We start from the raw sequence: 11331 nt of genomic DNA on the forward strand, positions 1-11331 counted from the left end.
CAAAATTGTTATAAAAAAAATTTAATGTTAGCCAATGTTTCACTTCACACTCCAAGGCTAAATGAAAACCATGAAACACATAAGTGACAAGAGAAATTAGAATACATAAAGAAAAAAAATCGTAAAAATATAAACTGATAAGCAAGATCAAGTATCTACATTGCATGATATAATCCCAAAGCCTATTTAAATTATATTGGTCTTCAGCCATCGTTACTGAATTACATCGGGAAGAGGAAAAAAAAATATTGTAGCTACTCTAAAATGGTTGAAATTACCTGTTACTGAAAATTGAGGGAGTTTTTTTAAACATTTAATGTGTTGATAAATATACAAATTATAGTGTAGTCTTATTTCTTTTTATTTATATCATGGGTTAGAACATAAAAAAATTAACTGAAAAACAACAAACAAACTATAATTTGTGATTTATACACAACTTTACTAATCCTTAAGTATAATATAAAAATGCCTATTTTGTAACTAATCTACAATTTAAAATATGCAACAACAAAAATTTAAATTGTAATAATTATTTCAGTGAAATCAAGACGAAAAATAAATCTTTTTGAAGAATTTTTTTTTTATTTTTAAAAAATTTATGAACAGATGATAAAACTTCCTTAAGATAATATATCACCTGTAAATTAAAAATCAAATTTACAGTAGGTTCAAATGATACAGTAGACGAGCTGAAATAAAGTCAAATTCATGAATTTAGTTAGACAATATTTATATAAATTAAAATTTTAATAGATTATGGAATTAATTAATCATCTGGCTTGAATATGTATTACAATTTCTAAGATATGCTAATTCAAGGTTTTATAGTGGTTTAAATTCTAAAAAAAAAATATATTTATTCGGCAGTTGAAAAATGCCTAGAAAGCATAAGAAACGAAATCATTTTAAGAAAGAATCAGTAACAGAAGGATTCAGAAAACTAGGTATATTTGGCATAAAATTATTGAATAAGTTTCCTGTCTCTAGATATTTAAAAAATCATCCCTTAGAGATCACGGAAAATACAGAATCCAAAACGAACGAATTCCTCTACAGCTCAAATGATCTGCACAGGAACGGGTATCTGCGGCTCAAACGCTGTGCCAGTGAAAACAGTTTGAAGATCAACTCAGGTGTGGATAAGAAATGATAAGCAATTGTGTATTATTTCAAATAAAATTAATCTTCAAGAAGGGTACAAACAAGCTAGGAAAAATTTGGCCAATTTGCTTGTTCTTATGTTCTATTCATTTAGCCAAAAGGTATAATGTTTAGCTCCAGTAAGTGAATGGTCAAGCGATAACCATCTTTTCAGAGGATTAGCCTTATTTTTCAGTCAACAAAAGAAAATGCAACACTTTTCCTCCCAACTTCAACAAAAACCTACTTTATGATACGTTCATGAGTTCTAGTGTTCTTATCTTCAATAATTTCTTCTGTTATAGACATAAATGTATTAGTGTGGTTATCTTAACTTTGGACAAGGCTCCAAGATTGAATTAGACGATAAAATTACCTATCATAAAGTAAAAAATTAATTTTTAATCTTTCTAATTTTACAAGAAATTTATTGAACTTTCAATTAGGGCAGGAAGATTGAACTTCTGTTTCTTTTTATGTATCGTATTATTTTTTTTCTGGAAGAAATTAACCTTTTTTATGACTTATTTTATTTCATTTTTTTCGAATAACCCTTTTAGAGGGTACATTAAATCAACTTTGGTCATGCTTCCTTCGAGCCTACACCTCCTTCATCCTTTGAGAGTGCCGCTCCTTCTCCTCCCGAGTCCATTCCCTTCCACATGTTAATTTTATCCTCTTCTGTCATTTATTATCTCTGCGTTCTTATAGCAATAATTAATTGTCATAAATGAACTACATTTAAGACAGTTTGCCCACTATCAAGTTCATTGATCTTATTTTTATGTGATGGACATCTATACAAAAAAAAATTAAAATAAATTTTTATATTCAAAATCTTGAACAAAAGTTAAAGATGTTGCTAGTTTTTCAATAACATCTATTTTTTTATGTGAATCATTCATAAATTATTTTTGTTTATTTGTCTTTTTCTGCTGACCACACCCCGCCTATCTTCTCTTATTTATCTACAGTCAACTATCTTCACCTCATTGTAAATCGTTCCTCTTTACCTTAATTCACTGCTGTAATAACAATGAACTTGATAATATGCAAACTGCCCTCAGTTTTGTTCAAAAGATGAAATAAATAAAATACATCATAAAAGGAGTTACTTCTTCAGGAAAAAAATAATACAAATAACTAATATAATCTTTTTTATATTAGTGTTAAGTGAAAACTGGAAATTTATAATAATAATATAATAATTATTATGTTGAGATTTTTTGCTCACTTTCAAAATATATCTTTCATGTTTTAACAATATCATGGTTGTCATGAATTAAATTGAATTATTTTTTCTACAATCACTGGTCATTAATTCACCTTGTTCTATTTTAAAATACAATTTCAAATTAAATTTTAGAAGTGATGGGTAGTTGACTGTTTACATTTATAATGGTATTTTTTTTTTTACATTAATTATAATATAATTTACAAAGTTATGAATAAGTCTAGGTGTTTATGCTATCGACTCTCACCTTGGAGGTATCTACGTGATTGGGTCGAAACAGCAGCTGTTTAAATAAACTAAAACTGCTTCGATATCAAATTCATGTTGACCATGAATACAAATTTTAATTTAAGTATTCAAAATCGAATTTATTAAATTAATTTTATTGGAATAAATTATCATGAGTATTTAGCTTAGTTGAAGGTTCTCCAAACTTTAGCCTGAGGACCAAGCAGCCTCCACCACTAAGTCACTTATGCCAGGGTTTGTGACTCAAGAACTGGATGTGGCTCTATGAGGAAAGTTCTGCGGCTGCTTAGTAATATTTTCCTATATATGTCAGATGTCGCATATTCTTGTAGAAGTCAATTTATTTGAAAGAAAACTAATTTTTTAGACCTTTCACAAAGAAAGGAGATTTGTATTGGATCTTTCAAGTTTATCAGGTGAATCTTAAAATTGATAAAGCACTTTTATTAAATAATTTTATATCGAATGAATCTTTTCTATCTACAGAGACTACAAAACCTTCGACAAGTGAAAGAAATTTTGATACTTATAGATCCTCTCAAGGGAAAAGAAAACAAATTAAGATTTAAGTCAGTTTGTACTTATTGTACCTTGAATAAAAACATCCGATAATTTAGTTTTTTACTTATATGGTAAATTTTGCAATGTTATAGAAATAAACTATGGACTCCAGCTAGAAGGCGCTAGACTTAGATTATGAATTAATTATTATTTTACACCATACATAAATTAAGCAGAACACTTAAAAAATATTTTTCTTTTAGAATCTCTGACTCAACTTTGTACACGAAGTGAACCTAGTCTTCACGAAACTGTTGCTTTGAGAGGTACTTTATCTATCCCGAGAAGAAAAAGTAAAAAACTGAGGTGAATGTTAGCTATAACTCAATCATTCAAGTGGAAAATTATTTGAAGAAATTTATGTTGTTCTGTATAAATTATTTCATCTGAAAGTTATTAGAAAGACCAATATTTTATTTCAAAAGCCAGCCTAGTTTATCCTAAAGTTTATTGCTAACTAGTCATTTTTAATGTGTTGCAGAAGCTGGTATTATGGTAATTACTTTCATTTTAAACATTTTTAATAAACAATTATAATCTATAAATTTCTTCTATAAATTAAATCCAGAGTAATATAATAATCACCTATATGTGTAAATTACAACACATTGTACCCTAAGTACATAAACACACATATTTATTATCTTAATCATACTATCTTTTGCTGATGTGGTATGACAAAATATTTATTGTCTACAATGTAAAAATTTTAAAAATGATTCCATTTCATTCAGGTTCTCACATGAGGTGTTAGTTTTGTGTTATCACAACAACAAACCAACTATCAAACAAATCCAGCCATTAGCTGACGAACGTGATCAGCAAAAAAGGTGAACCTATATACAATTATTAAATAATGAATGCACTTGAACAATTATAATGAGATGATGGTTAGGGGAGCAGTGATGAGTGTCACCAGTTCCATGATTACATCTGCAGTCATGAACCCCTACACAAAAGGGAAATAAATGTTTCTCCTGACTATCTCCTTCATATTAACATACGCTCAATCATTTATGTACATAAAATAAGTTCTTATTTGTGTATCACATTTATCTTATCATATTTGTCTATCATGCATTTCTCAACACACCCCTGACCATCTTCTTCTCATGTTGAATCTACTTATAAACAATAAACACCTCATTTTGACTAATTATTGCTCATAATGTTACAGGTCTTACAGATATAGAAGTATTAGGAAACCAATTGATACTGTGTTTTGGCCAAATGTATGACCTAAGTGAACGATAAGTTCTATTCAGAAAATGAATAAAAAGCTGTATAATTTTATTCAATATTTTTTATTGACAATTCAGCTCAATCGATGAAATCACAAAACATGTAGTTTAAGACTAGATCTCTGTTAAAATTTCCTAAACATTTAATTTAATTATTCCAGAAAATTTACAACAAATAATTACTATCAAATGTTTGAAATATTTAAACTATGTGATAATTTCCCACATCACAAGGTGTTTCGAACGTTCATATTTGAACCTTTGTTCGAAATCGATGTTCATTTCCTTTACCTTCCAGGCACACATTGGAGATCTCCGACTAGCTTTCAAGAAAATGCTGAGAAAATGTTCATAGCATGGTGCTACAGTATCCATATCGTCTAAGGTAAAAACATATCTGTAAAAAGAAAAACGATCAGGAAAAAAAGATATTTAAATTATTGAACTCAATTATGCTCAGAACAACTTCTCATTTAATTATATTAATATCACCTAATTTTTTGAAGATTTATCATTAAGACATTTCACTCGTAAATGCATTGTCAAAGGATTAAGTCCAACTAGTAATCAACAAATAGGGTGGCTTGTTTTTGCTTTCTTCATTATAATTAAATTTTATTTTATTTATTTTGGTTTGTATTGGGTTGATGCGAAACCAATGCAAACTTTCGCTTTTACTATGTTTCAAAAATCAATTGTTTAGGCAAACCAAATCTTTAATGTTCTTTCCATATACATCTAAAAAACCTCGTTTTATACGATCTCCTTCACACAAAATGCAAAAACAAACTCATTTTGTTCAGTTTGTGAAAGCCTTGGAATATTAAATTTCGAAGAGAGATTTTTGTCAAATTTACTTCTATAAATTTAAACTAGGGCCCAGTGCTACACAGACTGTTCGTAATATCAATGAAGTGTAGGATAAGAGGATCATTAATGAGTGCTGAGAGGAGGGTTGGTTTCAGAAGTTTGGCTGTAGGGATTTCAAGTAGAAAGAGAAGGAAGGTGCCATTCTGTAGTTGACAACAACCAGCGATTAATTACTTTGACAATAAATTTGTCATGCATTGCAAGCAGTAATGTCTTTGCCTAACCTTGATAAACAGGAAGAGGGCAATCCTTTTCCATTGTATATTGGCAAAATTGCATTGATTCTGGTGGAAATTATTTTGACTAAATATATCATGTTGTAGTAAAGACAGGGCATATTATTGATAAAAATAAAACCTCAATTACTTTCTCATCATCCCAATATTTTAATTCCTGAACATCTAGAAGGGTAAAATAACCACTTTATAAATTAGTGTATGTGAACTTCAATGTGAAAAAATGAAAAAAATATATAAAACTGAAATTACATATCTAAGGCCTAGGATGTTACAGCAACTTCTTCACTAAATTTGATTAAATGGAAGTGCCACTTTCGATAGGATGTCCAATAAGTTATAAAAGAGACTGCAAAACAAATTTTTATACCTTCAAAATTAAGGAATTACACCATTTTAGAATTTTGGATTCTGAACACTATCGTTATTTTTAGGAACTTCATAAACTGGAATCCTGCAAATATGACCTATCATTTATAAGTATTTTTTTCACCGCCTTTAAATTAAAAATATTGCTAAGCCTGTAGGTGTTGGTTTTCTTTTCTTTTTTTTTCAGAAAAAATACAGTAAAAGAATTTCTCAAATAATGTTTTCACAATTATAAAAGGAAAATTTATTGCATTGTATCGAATTGTTTTTTAATTAAACAATAAAAACATTTCTCACACTTCGGTTATGTTGGCTTCAAAAGAATCATACTTACTGATTTTTTATATCAACAACTTTATCTAGGGGACCCTTTCTTGGCAAACATCGGTAATGACATGAAATGCAATGGTGACAGTATTCACTAATCCCTGAAAGACTGAAGTTTCTCAGGGATTAATCCTGAAGGTGATCAATCCTATATGTTTAAAATTAACATTTTGTCAATAGCTGGTATATTCAGTATCCATAAGATATAGGCTTCATAAACACCAAGAGTAATTTTTAAAGTGATCATGGTATCTGGAGAATGTTATAGTATAGCTCGGGCAGCATCAACATGTTACACTATTGTAATTATTTTTAATGAAACAAATGTACTATTGTTAAAGTAATAAACATCTCAGAAATAATTTTTTTGCATTTTTCTGAAAAAATACTACACCTATAAAAGGGTTAGAAATTAATTTATTTGAAATATGATGAAAAAATACGAGCAAATGATATATTTATTATGAGGTGTCAATATAAACCACTCATTGTAATCTTGTTTTGTTTTTCTGCGCTGATGAAGATTTGAAATTCAGATTGAAACATCAACACAAATAAATAAGTTTTGTTTATTTGTCAGTCTTTGCTAACCGTACCCCCAACCGTCTTCTACTCATATCTTATCGTTTTTCCCCATCTGTAAAACTATGTAACTTTTATCCATTGTAACATATATTCCGTTTTCATTCTTACCCATTGTATCATGTATATAGTTTTCTTTCACATATTTCATTATAATGATTAAGATTATTTTCATTATTTTTAAACAATACTTACTTACATATTTTATTATCTTAATTCAATTACTTATCATTTACATTTTCTTCGGCACCTTTCATTACATTTATTTATTTATCTGTTTTTAATAATTTTTTTATCATTTATTTTGTAGAATTCTTACCTATACAATAATATATATTATCTTATATTAATATCAACTACTTTATTTATTTTTATGTATATTTCCAAGTTTGTTTGCTATTATTTTAATTTAAGGGTTCTCAGAATTAAGGTTGAAACTTTGGCACAAATAAATAAGTTCTGTTGATTTGTGTATCTTTGCTGATCAAACCCCCAACCATGTTCCCGCATATCAAAAACGATATATCATGTCATCAGGAACTTTAGCTATTAAGTGCTTAAAAATAACATTGAAAATTCAAGATTCTCAAATGGCATAAATCTTTTAGTTGGGGCTGAAATACTACAAAAAAAAAATAACAAAATTGGCCCACCTGCTCATGAGATAATTGTGGTTTGGAGATACACAGAAAAAAAAATGACCAAAAATGATTTGTTTATAAAGTGAATATGAAAAGGTTAGGAAAGTTAAAAGCCTGTTAATAATGATCCAATGTCAATTTTTTTTTGTGAAGAGGGGAGGGAATTTTATTTTAAATTAATAAGAAAAGTCTTGTGTTTCATTGGTGTGTAGAGCAACAGACTAATACCTCAAGTTTCAATATTCTCAGATGTCAATTAATTTCTTAGGATGAATAGTGTTTTAATAATTTTTTTAAAATTTCATTTACCTTTTTATGGAAATATAGTAAGGGTAGGTATTGGTATTGTGAACCATAATGAAATTGCAGATTTGAAACAAGCAAGGATTAATTACCAATTTCAATTTTAAGTAAGATGGTAAGAGAAACTTGTGTGATTCATGTACTGCACCAGATTTTTATTATAATCATCTATCAATCAAAATTATCATTATTTTTAAGGAGACAGTATTAACTTTCCTCATCTTTAACAACCACAACACATATGAACTTTAATTTTAATATAATATTCAGTTTACCACAAGTTCTAGATTTATTTTCTGTCCCAGTTGCAAAGTATAACGTCTCAAAAAATGGTTATTTTGAGATATGCATGTAATCTTAGAAATAAGAGTAAGATCTATACATGTCATAAAATCTATGTAAAAAAAATATTTTGAGATGTTAGTTTTCAACTGTAACTGAAGATCATAACTTTCATTGCTAAGATTACATGCATATCTCAAATTAACCATTTTTTAAGATGTTACACTGTGCAATTGGAACAGCAAAATATATACATTTTATTTGAAAAAAACAAAACAAATACCTTTTCTCTAATGCAATATAGAATTTCTTGTTCTTGGGTGTATTCAGAAGTTTAATCAAGGTCTTTATAAAAGCTTCTGTAAGATCATTATCATAGATCACTGAAAAAAAAAAAGTATCATCAGTTGAGGCTACATATAATATTATTACTTTGTTTTCCATTATTTATTACTTAAGTCATTGACCTAAAATATCTTGGTTCCATTTAACAAATTTGTAATTGTGTTATTGAAAAGAGAAAAGTTATTCAAGATCATAAATTTCAGTTGTTTAAATCCACTAACTTCCGAATGACTTCATAATAAACAGAGATCTGGGTTATGAACAAGGCCCGAGTATTTATACGATTGCATATTTTGTTTGTTTATCTAATATCTTAACGAATCAGGTTACCTAGGTGCAATTAACCAAGTTTCATTCTGCATGTTTGATGACAAACGCACATAATTGAACATTTGGAGGGTTTCAATGAATGAATCCATAGTGGGCAGAAATCTGGGTTATGACCAAGGCCCGAATATTTATTTAATTGCATATTTGTAAGCACGAGTTTTTTTAAACAGCTCTTCGAATATTTTAACAAAAAAGGTTACACAGTTGCAATTAACCAAATTTTAATATGGATGTTTGACGACAAATGAATATAATTGAATATTTGGTGGATTTCAATGAAGTAAAAAAAAAAGGTGTTTGCGTGCCCATCAACTTCTTGACAGCTTTTAAGTTTCTGCAAAATCACAGCACCAGACTAAAAATTTTTACAGCCAGAAATTTCTTACAAGTCTCAGACTTATCAGAGTAGCGAATACTTTCTTTAGACCTTTCTCTCCTGGTCTCTGACCTATCGGAGTTGCCACCATTCAGTATTTTATTTATCATCTTCTGTATTTATTACTTTAACCATCACAATTGAGCAATCATTTCTATAAATTTTGTTTACTCTTTCTCATTATACCTTTTCCCATTTTTATTTATCTTAAAGACTAATAATTTTACTTTAGATTCCTTATTTTATTTCCAAATGTTTTGTTTTTATTATAAATGAATATTATCAATAGTCAGCTTCACCAAGCAAATATTTATATTTGATTCAATTTATTTTTTATAGAAGCTTCATTAAAAAGACAGTAATTTTTGGGATTGTTACAACAGTATCTCCTTGGGGACTTGTAGGGACCATTGTAGGCAATGAAAAAATTGCATTTCTCTCATCGATGAACTTTTCAGGCTCCTTTTAATGTTAGCAGGCACACAGATAGAGGGTAATTATGCTCCTGTAATTTTTCATGAAATGGGTGGTAATGAGTCCGTATATAATTGCTGACAGTTGGCGTGTAAAAGTTAGAACATAAAGTTATATTAGAGAACATACCTAGGTTCTTCTATAATGAGTCGAAATACTTTTTATTATAATGTTTGAAGTCTTAGTATGTGTCTTTTATGTAGTAAAAAAAAAAACTGAGAGGTATATGATCAAACTGGTTTAAGTTTGTTAAAATTATTATAAATTATTTTTTATATATGTATGTATAGTTGACATACAATTAAATTATTTTTTATATTGTCTTTCTTCATCATATTATATTTATTGAATCCATTCTTTCATCTTTATTTCTTTTGTGTATTCTATCCGTGCATATTTATATATATATTTTTTATTTCTTCCCCCATCATTTATATTATCATTTAGTGTTTACCTATTTTTAATATTTTCTTAACAATTCACTTTCGCTCTGACTTTGAGTATGAAAAATACGTTCATTATCTTCCTTTATTCTTATCCCTCTTTTCTTATCTCTTAGTTTGTACTGTATTTTATATTTCTTCTTTCTATCTGTTATTATTTCCATTTTCATTAATTGTCTAAAACCTTTTATAATTCTAATTTAATTTTTAAGTTCCTTTGAAAATCTTTTTAATTTTTCATTTACTTTGTTCATTTTTGTTTACATCATTTAAGTGTTAGTATCTTTTTTAGCCCTGATGAAGCCCTGCAATGTGGGGTGCAACATTGACTCAATATAAATAGTTTAATCACTATATGAGTTTTTCTTTGACCGCACCCAGACCATCTTTGATTTATGGTTTTAGTTTTGTTTGCAATTGTTTTCAGTCAGGATGTTGGAACTGTTTAGTATATCGTGTGGATATGCAATGTATAGCAATGGCACAAGTATTGATCTTTCATGTACTTCTGCTAGTGTTGGCTGAACTGACAAAAATTATTAGCCCTGAGAAATTAAAAAGCTGTCGGATAGGAAAGATTGAAGGATAAGTAAGTATATGTGTGGTAGTTCTGACTTGAGTTTAATGACTTGGTCCAATGTTTGAATAATATCCAGGTATTACATATAACTTCTGCATTGAGAATTAATCATTCAATTAAAATTTTTAAAAACAGCCCAGTATCAGGAATGGAACCAATTTATTATGATTTGTGATTGTTTTATTGGTAAACAGCTTATGTGCCTGGACATGAAAGAAATGGTCCACTGTTACTAAAATTCCAAAAACCGAGTAGCATCTTAATTTCTGCCCTAAACCCACCATACCAATGTGAATAATAATTTGAAGAACAAATAATTATCATTATTTTCTCTACCCCATCCTGATTTAGACAAAATTACTTTTAGTAAATGATTTTCCATTATGTCCACATTGTTGATAACCAAATTATTTCCCTTAGAGAACTTTGTTTAAATTTTAAATAGCACTCACTCTTGCTGGAAGAGACCCATTATTATATTATAGAAATATTTTACTTCAATAAATAAATTGTTAATGCTAATTAGATCCATAATTTATTAACATACTTACCATCAGCAGCTAAGATTATATCGACATTTTTTAATTTGTTGGTTAATTCTTCTGAATAATGATCAGAATAAAAATCTAGAGGAAGAACAGATACATCTGCTTTTATTATATTTTCATTTCTTTTTATGTTTCTCTTTATCATGTCCAATACACCTTCCTCTTCTATATCTGCAACAACATAAGATATATATATA

The 11331-nt window shown here is 28.4% G+C and overlaps 2 protein-coding genes across 6 annotated transcripts in view; one reads left to right on the plus strand and one right to left on the minus strand.

Annotated features, from left to right (window-relative positions):
- Positions 1-663: 663 nt before the first annotated feature.
- On the plus strand, positions 664-4480 carry LOC106678637 (uncharacterized). Of its 4 annotated transcripts, none has more exons than XM_014417270.2 (5): positions 667-947; positions 1014-1136; positions 3391-3493; positions 3922-4017; positions 4365-4480. In XM_014417270.2, the coding sequence occupies exons 1-5, from the start codon at positions 878-880 to the stop codon at positions 4423-4425; spliced, it is 453 nt and encodes a 150-aa protein (XP_014272756.1). In that variant the 5' UTR covers positions 667-877; the 3' UTR covers positions 4426-4480. The 4 variants fall into 4 exon arrangements, with proteins under 4 accessions (XP_014272758.1, XP_014272755.1, XP_014272756.1 ...); XM_014417271.2 differs by having other exon boundaries at positions 1032-1136; XM_014417272.3 differs by lacking the exon at positions 1014-1136 and having other exon boundaries at positions 664-947.
- The window catches only part of LOC106678636 (methyltransferase-like protein 22), a 13423-nt gene continuing 6567 nt past the window's right edge, over positions 4476-11331 (minus strand). For both annotated transcript variants that reach the window (XM_014417267.3, XM_014417266.3), the window contains exons 5-7: positions 11138-11305; positions 8322-8421; positions 4476-4825 (exon numbers count right to left, since the gene is read on the minus strand). In XM_014417267.3, coding sequence (XP_014272753.1) covers positions 4636-4825; positions 8322-8421; positions 11138-11305 — 458 coding nt within the window. In that variant the 3' untranslated portion in view covers positions 4476-4635. The remainder of the gene's footprint in view (positions 4826-8321; positions 8422-11137; positions 11306-11331) is intronic.

Source organism: Halyomorpha halys, unplaced genomic scaffold, assembly GCF_000696795.3.
Source record: "Halyomorpha halys isolate HHAL.00 unplaced genomic scaffold, Hhal_1.1 Scaffold151.1, whole genome shotgun sequence".
Lineage (NCBI taxonomy): Eukaryota > Metazoa > Arthropoda > Insecta > Hemiptera > Pentatomidae > Halyomorpha > Halyomorpha halys.

Coding starts and splice junctions, on each gene's coding strand:
- LOC106678637 (XM_014417269.3), top strand. CDS start 878: ATGCCTAGAAAGCATAAGAAACGAAATCATTTTAAGAAAGAATCAGTA. Junction 1,137..3,390: donor CAGTTTGAAGATCAACTCAG/GTGTGGATAAGA, acceptor TTTTTCTTTTAG/AATCTCTGACTCAACTTTGT. Junction 4,018..4,364: donor GAACGTGATCAGCAAAAAAG/GTGAACCTATAT, acceptor ATAATGTTACAG/GTCTTACAGATATAGAAGTA.